The sequence below is a fragment of the Alosa sapidissima genome, chromosome 1, assembly GCF_018492685.1.
Source record: "Alosa sapidissima isolate fAloSap1 chromosome 1, fAloSap1.pri, whole genome shotgun sequence".
Classification (NCBI taxonomy): Eukaryota; Metazoa; Chordata; class Actinopteri; order Clupeiformes; family Clupeidae; genus Alosa; species Alosa sapidissima.
The window spans coordinates 11,518,442-11,536,906 of NC_055957.1; the positions used below are offsets into that span (position 1 = coordinate 11,518,442).

General features: G+C 43.9%; 1 protein-coding gene across 3 annotated transcripts in view; it reads right to left on the bottom strand.

Annotated features, from left to right (window-relative positions):
* LOC121678351 (low-density lipoprotein receptor-related protein 8-like) overlaps window positions 1-18,465 on the bottom strand; it is a 48,094-nt gene that overhangs the window by 29,186 nt on the left and 443 nt on the right. For all 3 annotated transcript variants that reach the window (XM_042057826.1, XM_042057820.1, XM_042057834.1), the window contains exons 2-3: window positions 18,122-18,241; window positions 5,614-5,736 (exon numbers count right to left, since the gene is read on the bottom strand). In XM_042057826.1, the coding sequence (XP_041913760.1) occupies window positions 5,614-5,736; window positions 18,122-18,241 (243 nt within the window). The remainder of the gene's footprint in view (window positions 1-5,613; window positions 5,737-18,121; window positions 18,242-18,465) is intronic.

An 18,465-nucleotide genomic window follows, 5' to 3' on the forward strand; every position in this document is an offset into this window, starting at 1 on the left:
GAAAGAAGGAGAGTGAGACGGGAAAAGAAAAACGGCGGGAAACACACAGAAATGAAAGTGACCTTTGCAGAGCTGCTCCCCCAAAGGCCTGATCAATGTCACCTGCGCAGCACGGCAACGAGTAAAAATAGAACGGGTTTTGTGGGGAACCCAGGGGAGAGTGCGGGGCCTCCTCTCACCGAGGCCGGCCTGATGAGCTTCCATTAATTTACCTCTGTTCAAACACACACTCTCTCATCACTCACTCTCAGGCTGATCAAGCACTGCCACAGCTTAGCGGAGATCCACTTCATTAAAAAGAAAAAACATATGAACTGATGTCTATGACCATTCAGAAGTACTAGTAAATAATGCATCAGATAGAGAAGTCTTAGTAAATAATGTACGTCGGCTATGGATTCATAGCTTACAAACATCTGAATGCTTACATTATCGCTAAGCACAAACACACCATCAAACGTATCATCCTGAGGACTACATATTCGGCACCGGGTACTACAAAGGTAGTTTCGACACAAGAACTCTCAATGGGTTCGAAGCTCCACATCTTCAAAGGCCCCCTGCAGACATTGAGAACCAATTAAAGAGACTGTTCACCAATCACTCCCTGATGTAGAGAATCTGCATGGTGTGTAGAGGCAAGGATGGATAAATCCACCATAGTGAACACAATTACTGTCATAAAAACACAACACGAAATGCTAGTGTTCAAGACTAAATGAAAAATTTGCGGGTCAACATCTTGTCTCCTCTTCGAAAGCAAGCGTCTCATTTATTGATTATGAGGGACATCCAGTGTTAGGCCAAATGTGAGGTCTATAAAAAAATGAACATCATGGCTTCTAGCTTAAAAGAATCTTATGGTGCACTTAAAAATGGATTGGGGTTTTGTTAACGTCGGATTGGGGTTTTGTTAACGTCACCTCACGAGTCGCTATTCATTTTTAAGCAGTCGGGGGCACAAACCACTCCAGCAAGCGGTTGTAGCAGAGACTCTCAGCGTGTGTGTGAGATGAAGGCTACTCCAGCATGAAATTGTGCAAGCATGCATACATGCTGCTGCTGCCCCCTGAGCTGTGTGTGTGTGTGTGCATTGTGTGTGTGTGAGAGTGTGTGTGTGTGTGTGTGTGTGTGTGCATGTGTGTTCATGAGTTTGGCTGGTATGAGAGCTTCAATTTAGCTGTGAGCCTACATTTCTAACTGAGTGACCCTACTTGTATGAGTGTGCATGTGTTTGCACGTGTATGTGTGGGAGTGTGCATCCATGTGCACTTCTGCATGCATTAGTCCATGCACTGTCTATAAAAACTGTGCGTGTGTGTGTGTGTGTGCGCGCGCGTGTGTGTGCGTGTGTGTGTGTCTTTCCCAGCCCTATAGTATGTGGGGCATGTTATACGGGGGGTGAGCACTCATTAGCTACATGGGCTCAGAGATGTAGGCCATGCATATGCATGTGCTGAGACCTAAACGCCGACTCTCCAGCCCCGGGAGAAACCATCCAGCACACATGGCTAATCTACACTCCCAGGTGCCAGATATTGGCACACAAAGAGCAGAGGAATCTCGTGACCTTTACACCGTATCCTGAGGTCCTGATACTGAGCTGAGGTGAGCTGCAGTATAAATCCAGCAAGTCATGCCGAGATGACTTGTGACTTCCACTCAGCACTGACGTTAACCTTTTATGCCCTCTGAACAATTCAGTCACATACAGTCCCGCAATCCATTCCATCCCATTCAGGATTTCAGTCTGGTATTGTGGCATTGGGATGTGATTGTGGGGCGTGTTTCAAACAAAACAAAAACAAAAAATGGCTCTGCACACATTTGGACAGACCTAACCAATCAGAGTAACAAAATATGTGAATCCTGTAGGAAGATCTGCCAAAACACCCTTCTTCTCGATAAATGCCTTAATCGCTGTTTTCTGTTCACTTTTAAAGTTATTGCACTGTCACACACAGACTGTCACATGCAAACTGTTCCATTCTATCCTGACTAGCCAGACTCAATTCTATTCAGTATGTCTGGTACTGCAGCATTGGGTTGTGATTATGGGGCGTGTTTCAAACGAAACAGGAAAGACAAATACCTCTGCACACAATTGGACAGACCTAACCAATCAGAGCAATGTAAATCCTATAGGAGAACAGCCAAAATGTTATTCTTGACAAATGCCTTAATTGCCATTTTCTGTTTTTTTTTTTTTTTTAGTTATTGCACTTGTCAATACCTTGTACAACAGACACGATAGCAAAATCTAAATGTAGACAAAATCAAATTGACCTGGATGAGTAGGCACTGTTGCTCATCTGTCCATTGTCCTTTAAAGCCTGTTTAGGCGATTTAGAGGCTTCTCAATGGAAGTCCAGACTGAATTTCCCAACCTCAAAATCGGAGTTAAATTTGGGCTGGCTTCCAGGTTAATTCCATTCATAAACAGAATGAAATACAATCAAGACAATTATGGGTAAACACTGCTTGGCTTATGGGTAAACGTTGGCTTTGCTTCTCTGAAACGTTTCACCACATGCAATACTACAGAAGTCATACAAAACTGAAACTCTTAGTGGACAGAAAGGATCCACAATGTTTTATCATTCCACAGACCTCCTGTAATTTGAACAATGTGGACCGGGGACTGGGCTACAATGAAGACTGGGCTATTGCTTTAAACTTCAGCAGCAGGGTGCATGATATGTGGAAAACACCGTCTACAACAAGTGACAGCAACAACCTATCTGCACAAAGGCAATGAGCACTTTCCAATGAATGCGCTCAGTATGTATGCACACGTCCCAGGAGAGCCGTGTTAGCGTTTCAAGCAGTCGCCTCTGGGGAGTCTGTAATTGTGCTTCTGACAAAGGAGCGGCAAGAGAAAAAAAAGACAAAGTTAATTTCACAAATGCATTTGGCATGTCTTTGCTCTAGAGAGTTCTGTTACAATAAACTCTGTCACCAGAATTACATTCTTTTTCATTCGAACAAAATCATTTGAGCTTTTGTTTTTTTCATGCCTCTCCTGGCGTTTCCTGAATGAAATCACTTTGGCAAAGGAGTCGTATACATGTAGCAGCCATGACCTTTTGGCTTTGTACATGATTGAAATGACTCACCAGAGAAAGAGAGAGAGAGAGAGAGAGAGAGAGAGAGAGAAAGAGAGAGAGACAGAGGGAGAGAGAGAGAGAGATAGAGCGAGCGTAGACTAATTCACCGGGTCCATGACCAAAATTCACCCCCCCCCTAGTTTCCTATCAATTTCCTTTGGTTGCAGTGCAGCCATCATCTCTCAGCTGGTGGGAGAGGACAGGAGAGAGAGAGGAGAGGAGAGGAGAGAGAGAGGAGAGGCTAGAAGGCTGTGCAGAGTCTGTTAGAAGGGGAAATTGCTGTAATGGTAGACACCTCATTGGGAAAATCACCATGTGGAGGACACGCTGGGCTGACAGCAGCCCGCTCTCATGCATCCCGACAGGGGCTTCACTTGGCATGGGCCTCCCCCATCACTTCTCCAAACTCCCCCACGTGACCAAGCCACCCCAACCGCCAGATAACACACAGACAAGCCACCACAGCCAAGTGTGCCAAACCACACTGAAGATCATTACAAATACATTAACATTAGCATCGTAAAGGTGGACAGGGAGCTTTGATTTAACATGTTTAAATCCTCAGACAAGAAAAAACTGTTTGTCTGTTTACTGTTAAATCCATTCAAATGAGTGTGTTTCATCCAGCAGTAATGTACATCTGGGTCAGATATGGGGGCTGAAATGCTGGTCTAATTTTCGGGAGGATCCAGAAGAAGCAATAGCATGTAGCTTCTGACCATAAAGATAGCTCTAAAAGATAGCTTCGCTGAAGCATACATTAAGCTACCAAATGAATGAGCCGTTCAATAGCAAATAGCCTTCTGTTGTCAGCAATACCACACACTTGTGCAATGTTAACCATCAGATAGATAGATAGATAGATAGATAGATAGATAGATACTACAGACATCACACACAACATGCACTTACAGCAGAAAAAGTAATATACATATAAAAAACTCCACTGTACAATAGAGACAGAACATAAACTGATACTAAAATGCTCACATACTAGAAGCAGTTGTGTATTTGAACAGTAGTAGTAGAAAAAAGGTTGTTTCACCTGGGACTTGTTACATAGCATTCTTTCTTTAACCAACCCATAGTCAAACAAGAAATAAAATACATTTCGCCAGAAGTCAAATTGCAATTGCATTATTTCACTAGCATCTGGTCCAACCATCACCGCACTGGGATTTCACACTATAGGGGGAATCCACCGTCTTATCTTGGTGCCATAATCTGGTACATGTACACAAAGTGTACCTCTGACAAACAGAATTTCCTTATGTCTACAAATTCCAAATATCACAAAACTCCACACAGGGAAAAAACATTCAGTCTCAGCTGAAAGCAGTAAAAATAGTAAAATAGTAAAAATCACAGTTAACGTTATACATTATAGTAACGTTATACACAATAGTAAATAGTAAAAATCACAGTTAACGTTATACATCAACACATCTCTGCTGTTTTTGGCTGTAACCTCAGTGTCTCCTGCATCTTAAATGAGCTCCCCTATACCAATGCGCATCACATCTGAGTTAGTCTAGAGTCTGACACACATTGAACTTTCTGAAGGTGACATCAAAACCATGCCTCTATGGGCCTACTGAAATATTCATGAGTCTAGACCTCAAGCAGCTATATTATGTGTGACACATCACGAGGACAAGATAACTATTTCCCATTTATTAATAAAAAACCCTGCCAAACGAAAGAGCCCTTACAAAGTTATGTTGTTCAACTCATTCAGGTTATGAGTTTGTCAGTACATACGCACATTCCTTGTTCCCACTATGTCTAGGGGGTCAAAACATTCATTAAAAGTGAATGATCTGCCTGTCTGTACATTATGGTGTGTCTGCAAAACACCATGCATCATTTATACGCCCATGGCATCACTACAAAGACTTCCTTTCAGCCCATTTTACATCTATATACTGTACATACTCACACTGTACTTTCCACATACAGTATGTGGTGTGCTAAGTATAGATCAGCCAGAACAAAACATACAAAACAGTTCAAAAATCTGACAATTGTGTGAGTGTGGCCTGCACGTGTCAGGATGCTGCTGTGAGGGCACAGAGGCAGACATGCATCAGTAGCCACGTCTACATGGGCAGGTTTTTTTGCCATTCCGATTAAACTATTCAGATTTTAAAAATCGTGCCGTCTGTTTACATGGGGTACGTTCTATTCAGATCAGGTGCTCTCAAGCGCTTTAGAAACTTTGATCGGAATAGCCGTTGTTGTTGAGCCGTTGTAATCTGATTGACTATATACAGTACATGGCTGTTCAATCGGAATAGGAAAAGACTACACCACCTCTTTCATTCCGATTAAAATTCTAATCAGATCAGGCATTTTTATTCCGATTGAGGTGTTTACATGAGAATTTCCATTCCGATTGAGACGTTATTCCATTTCTAATCGGATTAAAAGTGTCCATGTAAACGTGGCCAGTGTGGTCGCTGCTCGAGGGTTGTGGGGACAGGGCTGCGGTGAGGAAGTGACTTACTGCATATGGAGTCGGCCTCGTCTGACCCATCTGGACACTCGGGCTCTCCATCACAGCGCCAGCGACCAGACACGCAGTGGCCGTTCTGACAGGCGAAGTCTGTGGGCGCACATGTTTTCCTCGCTGCAGAGGAGACAGATGAAATTGGGAAAAAGGGACAGAGAGAGAGACAGAGAGAGAGAGAGAGAGAGAGAGAGAGGGAATGAGACAGAGAGAGAGAGAGAGAGAGAGAGAGAGAGAGAGGGAGAGAGAGACAGGGTGGGGGAGACGGGAGGTGGGAGATTTCAGACAAGATGAGAACATTTTTATTACAGCTCTTGAATGAATGAGACAATGGGCAAAATATATCCAAGAACTAAACTGTCAGAGGCCACGGCCGTGTAGTCATAGCAACGGACAGAAGAATACAGAAATCTCACGCTACATATTTGATTAATTTACAGTCAGTCTTAGTATAGATAGGAGCAAAAGAGGGCACATACATCTGTGTGTGTGTGTGTGTGTGTGTATGTGTGTGTGTGTGTGTGTGTGTGTGTGTGTGTGTGTCCAGTATACTTCCCCTTCAGCAAAGCTAAGCTGAAAGCCCCAAAATGATAGAGAGAAAAAGGCAAAAGAAACACCTGTACCCAAAATGCATGACTGTCTGACTGAGTGTGGTGCTCTGTCACTGTGACTGCGCCGACGCACCACCTCAGCCGTCCCTCCGAACCCTGCCGGGGAGAACCCCTCTCTGGCAAGCCCAGCAGACCCACTCTCTTTTGCTGTCAGCAGTATTAGGATACATGGCTCCTCTTTCCCTGCCCCCCGACTTCAGACCGCAGTCGGAGTGTGAGGCCAACCAGGAGAGACACTTGAAATGTGCTACCTCGCCGTGCTAATGGGCATCACGCCTCAGATCCACAACACAGCGGCGCGCTTGCTCTCTCTCTCTCTCTCTCTCTCTCTCTCTCTCTCTCTCTCTCTCTCTCTCTCTCTCTCTATCTCTCTCCTGCAAGCGTGTGATGGCCCCGCTGCTTCACCTCTTATTGTCGTGCCAGCCAGCAGAGAACAGGCCATCACATCAGCATCTCATTTCTCTTCCTCCGCTGATGCAGCGTGCGCTTGTTTAGCGATCCCGCTGTCTTCTCCTCTCATCTTAATTACACTAGACTCCATGGTCGCTGTGCTTTTTACACCCCCTCTTTGAAGATTGCCTGTGGGGGCCCTGTGTATCGTTAAGGAGACGGTAATGTCTTCTTGCTCTGGTTTGTACTTGGGAAAAAAGCTAAAGTTTCAAGCACTCAATACTGTGTCAGCGCAAAATGAAGGACCCAGTTCATTCAAAAGTAAAGGTAAAATGGCTAGCCTGTGGCGTGCTGTCCATTGTGTGTGTGTGTGTGTGTGTGTGTGTGTGTATGTGTATGTGTATGTGAGTGTGAGAGAGATACAGATAGAAAGTGAGAGAGAGAGAGAGAGAGAGAGAGAGAGAGAGAGAGAGAGAGAGAGAGAGAGGTGTGAATCATTCCTCCCATCTATCGCACAAATAAAAGCGGTGTTAGAAGTCGTGGCTTGGCTCAGGGCGTCTTTCCCTCTGTGACCCTGTACAGGATCTGAGCACTCTCTGGCGATAATTAACTCTGCCCAATTGGGCCATCTGTTTTAGAGCACGCAGCCGCACTTTAATTAGAGCCGTGTTAGAGCGGAGAGGTCCCAGCGAGTCAGAGACGGGAGGCAGGAGAGGGTGATTGTGCAGTTTTGGTCCTATTATGCCAGTGCAACTGTAGTGCAAATGTTTCTCTTGTATTTCATAGAGTGCCTGCACCGCTCGTCCAGCTGAATACAGAAAGGAGAGGGAGCGTGTTATTGGGAGAACCAATGGGAAGAAGGATACAAAAGGAAAGCATCAAGAAGAAACACTGAGAGGGAAGTGAAAGTTAGAGAGGGAGACGCCACATATGTATGTATGTATGTGTGTGTGTGTGTGTGTGTGTGTGTGTGTGTGCGCGTGCATGTCTCTTTGTGTGTGTGTGTGTGTGTGTGTGTGCTATTATTAACATTAATAGAAGAAATATACACAAGCACTCATTCTCTGATAAGAACCACTAATCACAAGTCCAAACCACTCCAGATCAAGCAGGAGGAGTCCGACCATAAGATCACATTTAATCTTTGTAAGGATGTAGAATTATCTTAACATCACCTTCATCTTGGTAATAGGGCACTGCAAAAAATGAATTCTAACCAAGTGTTCTTATGTTAAGATTAAAAAATCTATTTGGTATTGTTTTTAGTATGAAAAGACTTACCTAGCGCCCTCTCAAAAGATCATTTTGACTTAATTTAAGAAGACTTTAACTTATTTTAAGGAGTCTTATCAAGACAAATTTGCTCAACGCACTGGCAGACAAATTTGCTTGTTTTTAGGACAAATTTGCTTAACGCACTGGCAGACAAATTTGCTTGTTTTCTAGATGAGATGTCTTAAAATAAGTCAAATTTCTTTTAAATTAAGTCAAATGATTTCACAAAAAAGCGCTAGGTAAGTCTCTTTATACTGAAAACAATACCAACTATTTTTTTTTATCTTGATATAAGATTAATAACACTTGGTTAGATTTTGTTAGATAAGCAGTTTTTGCAGTGGGTACACTGAATCAAGCAACAACAGGGACGCAAACAGGTGACAGGTAAAGAACATGAAACCGCTCACAACTAGAGGGGTTCAAAGCCACTGTGGCTTCACCATGTAAGTGTCAAGTACAAAGTCTTATGTACATGCAACTAATACATGATGTAAAATGTACACTACCTGGACACTGCACACATTCACTGCATTCATACTAGTCATACTATTAAACTCATATCCCATATGAAGGCAATGGGGTAATTTGCAGTGAAAAGCAGGAAACCATTCAGCAGCAACATACACTATATAGTCCCCCTTTAGCAGCTAAGGCCAAGGAGCCACTAAAGAGAAGATTAACATTTTCTTCCCAATTCCATCATTGAAATTAAATAGCCTGCATTTGGGAAATGAAATCACATTAGCGCGCAGCTCGCTCTGAAGATCCCGGGCTTCAGCTTGCAAAGAGTTTACAGCAATCACTGCTCCCGCTACTGAGAAATCCCCAGCAAGACCCACATGATACAGCAGCTTCCTTCAGTGTAGTGAGCGAACGTCTCTAAATCCCTCTTTCATTAACAAAAGGATGAATGGCCCCTCTACAGACGCAGGATTGGCTGGTGGTAACCGTATACTGATCAACATGGCAACCGTATGCAGCCAGGGATATATGTCAGTGGATCAGTGTTAGTGGAGCCGCACACTCCCTCAGACAGGCCTTCTGTATCGTATGATATAACTCAGAGTGAACAGATTACCAATAAACAGATACAAGAGGCAATCTGGCCTGCTTGTGCTAGTGCCAGTTCACATTATACATTCATTAAGACCTCTTCATGCCCGTCCTGCCTTACTTGTTTGATCTTCCTGTTCCACGCACTCCATACCCCAGTATGAAATGCAATGTTCATGTATCAAACACGCCTCTTACAAAATGCTCACTGAGATCAGAGATCAGCTAAAACGTTGCTGAGATGTAATCCTGAATTCCATTCACGCAAGAGTGGGAAATCAACTCCTGGAGAGGAAATAAAATGCTCATTTAATTATTTGCTTTTGTAGCCCACACATCAGGGCCAAAAGAGAAGGAAATCAATAGGAGGTGGGATCTTAGAGTCACTGCTGATGGTCTTGGATACAGCTGAACATGTCTCCTGCAGCAGCAGAGGGGAGTATTCACATGAGGACGTTTTCATGGCCTGCGGTATGACGCTGGCTAATAATGAACGCAATCCAATAATGTGATTTGAGGGAATTCCTTATATTTTCTGGGAGGAGCAGTTTATACTGTAGTAACGTTATATGCTCAAGAGAGGGAGAGGGAGGAATGGAGAAAGATGCAAAGCAGAAAAACATGACTCGAGGGGGAAAAACACTCAGTAGCTCTTCTGCAAATACGTTCAACCATGAAAAGTAAATACAGTATGTGTACATTCCACTATTGCGTGGGTCTTTCAGCAATGTTTGACAACTGGCTACATACGTTGTTGATTGTTGCTACATACGTTTGTTATGATCTCAACACTCAGATAAACATTCACTCAAATGTAAATATCTTTATCTGAGAGCCTGGTTGCCCTGGCATATCAAAAATGAATCTTACTTGTAGCATAGCTACTCAATTGATGTTAGCCTGAGGAAAAAGACCTGTGAAGAGAACAATTTCACTATTTCAGGCTGGTAGTGACAAGCATCCTCCCTAAAACAATGAACCTGCAAATGTAGGCCACTTTTGAGTTTTGATGAAATTGCAGCTCTTACAAAAAATGTCAGATGGGAAACACACAAGCATCTAAAATAAACAACATACAAAAACAGTGTGTGTGAGCCTGTATAGGTGTGTGTATGCTTTCCATCTTTATCTGTAAGACAGATGATATGTAACGGACATGTGCAGCTCATGCTCACACACACACTCACACACACACATACATTTTAAGCATTTAGGGGCAGATTGCTACATATGCTCTTTGATGTGAGCTGAGGTGATTAGTGGAGCGTACGGGCGCTATACTGCTCCTCGCTCGAGCCGGGCAGGACTAATTATTACCCAACACTTGGGAGCATACTTCATCATAGCTCTGGATTTCTGAAGTCTGACCTGGCAACGCAAAACCTCATCACACATACTAATGCTATTACAGTGGCCAAGTAGACAAGACGCTGGCTGTGGGCCAACAACATAGAAATACAGATGTTAAATATACCGTACAGGTGTTGGCCAGAGATTCCAGATGTTGCCCACAGAAATGGAGGCTAATTGGGTACTTCCGTGTGCATCTGCACTTTTTTGGGGGGTAGCCCATGTCTGCTTTCCAAGGCCGGAAACAGTGAGTTCCTCTAAAGCACACTTTGCCACCTTTCACTATAAATGGTCTTTCTGTGAAATACTGCTTTGGGCTTTTAATAGTTTAATATGTGTGAAAATGCACTTCTCGAGCCTAAGGGAGTTGCCAGCTGTCAAAGGTAACAAGACTACCCGAGATCTAAGGAACATGCATTAGCCGTCGGGCTAGCCGGGAGGCACTTTCTGCCGCCGGCAAATGTGCTAATGCCGCTTAGCTATAAATAAACGAGGTGCTATGACCAGAAGCTCCTTGCTGCAAAACTGACTTTTGAAAAGGAGGAGACCTAGACTGACACCTTCCTTCCACTTCTATTTGCTCCACTATTTGACCCAATCCAGGACAGGTCTGTATTTGACATGGCAAGCAAAACACATCTACTGAATGTGCAATGGACCATATCCACATTAAATGGCCCTACTGTAATCAACATCACCATGGTAACACCACTGGTGATCTGAAACAAAAAAAAGGAAACTAACTTTCTGTGACCTTGTTGTGCTCCTTTTGTCCCCCACACGCTCCTCCCATCTTTAATGCTGCCATTGTTGGGCTGACGTCAAGGAGCAGGTAGCAGAGTGAGAAGAGACTGCAGTTACGCTGCTCACAGTGACACCCCCTGTGTCGGAGATGGGAAACTTCAACACCACCGGCAGCTGAGGTGGGCGCCAGCCAGCCAGGCCTGGGCCAATCCCCATGCAGCTGAAGCCCTCTCCCTCCTTGAGGCAGGACTCGGGCACAGCTTTGATCATCCAGCACATGCCCCACAGGGGTCGGACAGCACGCAGCGTGTGTGTGTGTGTGAAACGGGGGGTTCAGGGGGGTTCAGTGGGTGGGTGGGAGGGAGGAAGTCCATCTGGCAGCACCCGCAGTCTTGCGCCCGCGTCGCTGGTGGCTCGTCCTCTCTCTCTCTTTCTCCCTCCCTCTCTCTTTCATGATGCAGAGGAGGCCAGGCCACAGAGTCGGTGCCAGTTCTCCTCGAGCTATTCGGTGATTCACCAAACCAGCAGTGTTTGGAGCGTGGGGGACAAGGGGATTTGTCAGGAGGATGGAGGATGAATGTGTCATCCCGGCACAGACCGTGAGCGCATAAAAAAAGGAGTGTTTTGGAACAAACACTCACAAACAAAAGAAATAGGCAAAAGAAGGACAGAACTGGGGCTGAAAACTCTTTGCGTGTATGTGTGTCTTCTGTGTGTGAAGATTGCGTGCGCGAATAAAGGTGCATTTTTTGTGATGGTGGTCCTCTTCTGCTCTAGCAGGGCTTTTGTGCACCTTTATTCTCTGCACAATGCGACAACAAGTGTAATGAAAACTTGCACTTGTATCCTCCACGACTCCCACTCGCTGGCAACACACGTGCCCCCCTCTGCTCTAAGCTCCACTATCATTCAGAAACCCACGCCGATGCTGCACAAGGACGCCAGCAGCGTCATCCCCCCGGGGACAGGGAGAGCAGAGGGGAGGAGAGGAGAGGAAGGGGAGAGAGGGTGAAGGAAAAGAAAGAGATGTGGGCTGATCAGGAACAAACAACAGTGGGTTCCTTCCAGCCTTTTGAAATGTACAATGCTGTGCAGGAGAAACAGGAAGTACTGTATGTCTTAAAGGTAAAAGATAATGATGCATGATGTTACTATTACTACCACCATCATCATCATGACAACACGCAAATGTCAAAATGTCAAAGCTTTTCAACAACCAATAACATGGTGATGGTCACTCCTGAGTCATGTGTTAAAAGGGACAACTGCTATGCAATGAAAATGTTTCACTTGTGACAATATGGCCTTGTTTCTGATTGGACCAAAAAGAGAAAAAATAACTGACCTTATTCAACAGTAGTTGTAATTGCTTGCAAATGAGAGACATAAAAGCCAGATAAATAACATGTATGCTCAAACATTGGTTTAAGTCTATAACATCAATACAGTACAGTATAGTCATGATGCACCATGCACCTGCACCTTGTCATATAGGACAACTGGCATACACTCTCATATATAACCTATACATAATGTGTTTCGCTATTCTATTTTAGACCTGCCTACAAATCAAATTTGGGTCCAAACACTCATTTGCAATCATAACAGTGAAATAAAACAGTTTCAGTTTCTGACATTTCTGGGAGCCTGCTGGATTACTGTGGGAGCATCAGAACGCCATGCACTCTGATTACACCATCACCCACACACAGTGAAGGATGGAACCCATCTCAAACCCAGCGGTTGCCTGAGAGGCGTGTGCTAGCGGTGGACGGGACGGGACGGGAGGACACTAGTGCCCGCTGCCTGACCGTCTATGACGACAGGCAGACGGCTGACCTCCGTGTGCTGCAGTCAGGCTTCACGAGGCACCACATGCTACTAAGCTTGGACTCGCTGCGTTTCCATAATCTCCCCACAGCGTCACTCTCGCTAATCGCAGATAATGGCGGGATTCAAACCGCGGAGGGCCTAATAACGACATTAGGCAGCAGGCTCAGGAGAGGAAGGCCGGCAGAGAGGAAGAGTACTGACAGCTAAACACACTCACTCCACTAAAGCGACTGAGAACACGCAGATTTACACACAGTAAGCTCGCGATCCTCCAAGATGTTGGTCAAACACACAGGGTCAAACCACTGGATTAAGACTCAAGACATTAGAGTCCAAATCTATCCAGGCACATATGGATCCATGACTTATGAGGTGCATGTACAGTACATGAACATATTAACTGTGCTGAGGACTTTGAATAACTGTAATTACTCCAAGTTTATTTATGAATGAGGACATTGAATGAAACCCAATATCTGAAATGCAACTAGGAACTATTAAAATGATGGAATTCTATAAATAAATGATGCCTCTAAAGATGTGTGTACTGAATGCTATGCAAGGGCTCAGCTGCTGAAGCAACCCAGTTATCCGAACTGCATAATGAGTGGGTAGGACGTAATACTGGGATGACTCGGTTCGCTCATGAATTCTTTATCATGATCAGGGATTGACTCTGCACCATGTGCGCTCAAAGTGCAAGATCAAAACGACTTTATCTTTTCTCGCAGCTATTCTTCAATTTTTCAACTGGTCCCCAAACACACACAAACCAACTAAAAACTTTGACGGATGTTTAAATTTCTTCTTCCCTAAAGAGAAATTTGAGATTTGAGCAGCAGGATTGCTCTTCTATTCCATCAGTTCTTTTCAGCTCCATCATCTTGTGGATCTGGTGCTATTATTCTTTCCAAAACACACCTTATCTCTTGGCAGCATATGTGCTCGCGCTGCACAACTCGCACACACACGCACGCACACGCACGCACACACACACACACACACACACACACACACACTAAGAGAGAGATCGTAGTGGGAGCATGGCCTCTCTGAGACCTAACTGCTTTTCTGGCCAGCTGTCATCACACAACAGTGGCAAGTGACTGCAGCAGGGGCTCTCTGAGGGGCCTGGGCGTCCCAGCGACAGACAGCCCACATGGGACAGGACAGGGCGCCAGCCCAGCCCAGCCCTGCCTCCCCATAGACTGGAAGGCCTCTGGGCCCAGGATCATGTCCTTCCTCAGAGACCTCACACTCTCCAGAGACCAGAGACCAGAGAGAGTCCAGAGTGTCAACAACGCTGCCCTCCCCTGGGCTAGAGTGAACACGCACCCTTCATATTAATTACGGGATGAGTTACTGAGTGGTGTGTGTGAGCACTACATGGCACATTACCTTGTCTGTGCACTCTCTGTCCACAAGCCCCCCGATGATAATACTAGGCTAGGCGGCTTCACGCTGTGAGTCCCACACTAGCACTGCTTAAGTTGGGATGAGATTGTGACAGACAAAGCGAGGCCTTACTGCAGTCCCGACATTTCATCAACTGCATTTTTTCCTACAGTTTAATCCAACTGTATCAGACAAAAGTTATCAAAGGGGTTATAATCCAATGTGAGTTTTAATCCAATGTAATGGACATCATCCAGAGATTGTAACTGGGTAAAATGTATGTGTCTACTATTTGTTCGAAAGTTAATTTGATTTTTTTTTTTTAACACAAATAGGACTTCCCCTTTTCATCAATTTACTATATCCATTTAGTGCTGAGGGGTGTCCAAATATTTTCAACCCAGTAAAAAAAGGCCTTCCTCCTACCTGTGAGGCAACGTTACACAGAGCAGAACTAGGCGTTCCGTTGTTCAAATCTGTCCCCCAAGACAAGCTATGCAACACTGGTTGTAGATCACCCTTTACCAAAACTGACCAGGTACCATAGAACATGCAGCTGAGAGAGGGATGCATGCTTACTGAAGAACAGTTGCACAGTATGAGGCTATGAACACACACCCATGGACACACACCCATGGACACATACATAGTGCAGATGCAAGCAGAACCAAACACATTTTAACATACACACCCATGTACACTCACACACACACACACACACTGAAAAACAATCACTGTGGTGTGCCTTCTAAGCTGGAGATGGAAGACATCTCCTCCCTACGTGGCCCTGCTTATGCACACTAACAAAATAATCTGACATTGTTTTGATTACTGAATACATAAACAGGATTCACAGCAGCCTTGAGCACATACATTAAAACACACACACACTCTCCCACACACACACACACACATAAATATATGTGGGCACATGCATGCAGGCACACACGCACGCACGTACACACACACAAACACACACACCCATGCAGAGCATCAAAACCTCGTTCACGATCAAAAACATCCCAGTGACAGATACTGTTCTTGAATTATCATATCTCCCACTTGTATGGCAAAGCAACTCCTAACTAACAGAGAGGAAGTCAGCACTAAGTGGAGACCCATTATCCTGAAAGAGTTGCAGAACTCACCACAACAAATCTAATATGAGAGTAAATGTTTGATCATTTCTGAGCTGGAAAGATTGTCATCTTGTCTTTGTATCTCCTTTCTTCTACAACACTTATCTATTTGGCATTGCTGTACTTATGAAAATATGTGGAAATTCTTACATGTTGAAGAGCTACCTGCTGATTTTTTTTTTATTGGAAACATCATTGATACTACATTTCAGTTCAGATGGTGAATAACCACCTCTCCATCACACAATTGTTTGTGAGCTGTCACCTCTCTCAACCCTGGCCAGTCTTTGACAATCCCCTACCACCAACATGTCACCACCATTCTGTTTATCTGAATCAACTCTCCAACCATAACAATGAATAACTGCACCAGAGAAGACAGTTTCAGAAATATGACTGGAATCACAATCAACACCTCCTTAAACATCTCCCTCATGAGGGCTCATTTCATTTAGCCACACCACTTTTACATGACTCTAAAGACACTGTTAATTCTAATTTGTAGTGGTGTGATCAGAATGGAAAATCCCCTAACAATATAAAATTATATTACAGCAATGCAGAGAAAATTCCTATTAGTCATATATATTTCCATCTATTACCTGTAGACTGAAATTATGAAATTTAATATGTAATCTTACGTGACCATCATCTTGCAAAGAAAATGTGTGCACACACAAAACTAAACCTGGCTGTATGTGAAGCCCTTCCACACATAATGATTCTATGCTGTAGCATGTACATCCCATTCATTAGAAAACATGACTCTGACCTCTGTCCCTTGCACAATTAATCAAGACATTTCTTACTCTGCAGACCACTTCTGTGGGGTTGACCACTGAGCCAGTGACTTCATGCAATGCATTCCTCACAGAGAGGTTCTTGAAAAAAAATGTTTGTAATAACACGAGGAAGGCTTATTCACAATCCATTTCTAACGTTGCAGCATACAATTCAATGTGGCGGAGGGGGGAGGGGTGGTGTGAACCAGGGCTGATGGGGTTTGGGGGGTGGGGGAAGGGGAAGACAGGATTGTGTGGGGGCGACAAATCCAGCCGAGAAATACACAAGGGATGTAAGGGTCATCTGTTTGTGTGCCGACAGTTGGTTGAGCCTGCTGTCCAGTCAAAAAGCACAATGGTTCAATGTTCACTGTTCTTTTTCACATAAATGTAATGTAAAAATATACCTTTGACTTTGTGAGTTATCAGTTGTGTCACATAGTTATACAGTGAGAGCCTTCTCTGAAACCCCAGCATACAGAATAATGAACAAATAAATCCTGATTAATAAACTCTTTGACATGGACTAGCTCATTGGTTAAATGGACATGGACTACCTCATTAGTTAAAACAGTAATGGACTCTGTAGGCTATTACATCCACCATCCACCAACACATATTGCCCAAAACTTTCACCAGAGAATTTTACTGGAATAATTACCTACTCATTTGGTAGTAAATCCACACTCAATATAGAATAAGCTGGGTGTTTTTTCCAAGGGAAACAGGTGTGATATGCCATCAGCAGCTTGTGGGAGCAAAATTGAAACGAACAACAAAGGACGACTGCGACAAGCCTATGAGGCCGCACGACACAAAAATTATGTAACGGAACAAATGCTCCAAATGACCTGCTTTCTATCCATGGCCTGAGGAGCATATTCAACTGGTCTCAGTGTCGGGTGCTCGAACTGCACTAGCACAGCCAAGGCCTCTGCGGGCATTACCACATGTCAGTTTGTGTCTTCTTGGGTATGAGTACTGAATGTGTGTGTGTGTGTGTGTGTGTGTGTGTGTGTGTGTGTGTGTGTGTGTGTGTTGTTACAGAGGAAGAGTAAAAGTGAAATTGTGAGAAAGAGAAAAAGACAGAGAATAGGACACCTAGAGACATCTAAGAGAGAGAGAGAGAGAGAGAAAGAGAGAAAGAGAGGACATGCACATACACTGGGAATATGCTATGCATTCTTCTTGTGCTACAATTAACCATGAGACAAAAGAGTGAAGCATGGTGATGGACTGCATCCCTGGATGAATTCCATTCCTTTTGTTTTTCTTTGTTTTTGCTCCAAATAAATGTAGGCCATGTGCAAAGAGAGACAGTGGGGGGTGGTGGAGGGGGAATCCTGTCAGGCTGCTGCACCTGTATCTGTCCTCACATTTATTAACACACCATCAAATATCCTTCCAATTTTGCGACTATCTTCTCTAAATGATCACAAACTTGGACGTGATGGGAATGTTTGTCTTTTTCCGAGTTCAACGGTAAATTGAGCAACACTGGCTTCTGAGCCAGGTGAGCGATGGCGCTCCACACCACTCTCCTGTTCCTGTTATTAAAACTGACTGTTTATCTCACTGTCTCAAAGGAAGCATAATAACTGAACCAAGAAAACATAATAACTGAACCAGATGTTCAAAATATCCTCTCTGTCTACAAACACCTTATATTTCTGCTACTGCCTCTTTTTTGGGGGTTCACAACACTTGTTGTGTTAAACAAACACCACCAAAGTGCGCTATAAGATTGCCATTTGAACATATGAACAAACATATGTTTTTTTTTTAAGTAGGCTATGAAATGTGAGATTTTGTCACACAATAAGAGAGAGAGGCATATGCCACACAATACCAGAGACGTGTTGTTTGTCTCAATATCTCAGGCTAGTAAAGTATCTTACCAGTGTATAATCAATTGCATAGTATTACTTACGACAGTTCTCCTCGTCACTGTTATCCGAGCAGTCATCATCATCGTCGCATCTCCATATAGTTGGTATACACCTCTTATTATTGCACTGAAACTGTCCGTCTTCGCACTCCTCCTCGGTTCCTAGGTTTGATACATAAAAATGAGTGCCTGGCCTTCAGGAAAATAAAGCTAACAGCATATAACTGAACGAATTCATGGCTCAACAACACACTATTTGACCAATACAACAGAAACAAAATAATCGATTAATAATTCAATTTGATCCTAAAATGTTCATGTCTGATCAAATTAAGCTATTAGTTGGGCACACTTGGTGAGCTAGAATCAATTGTATCAATTGGCTG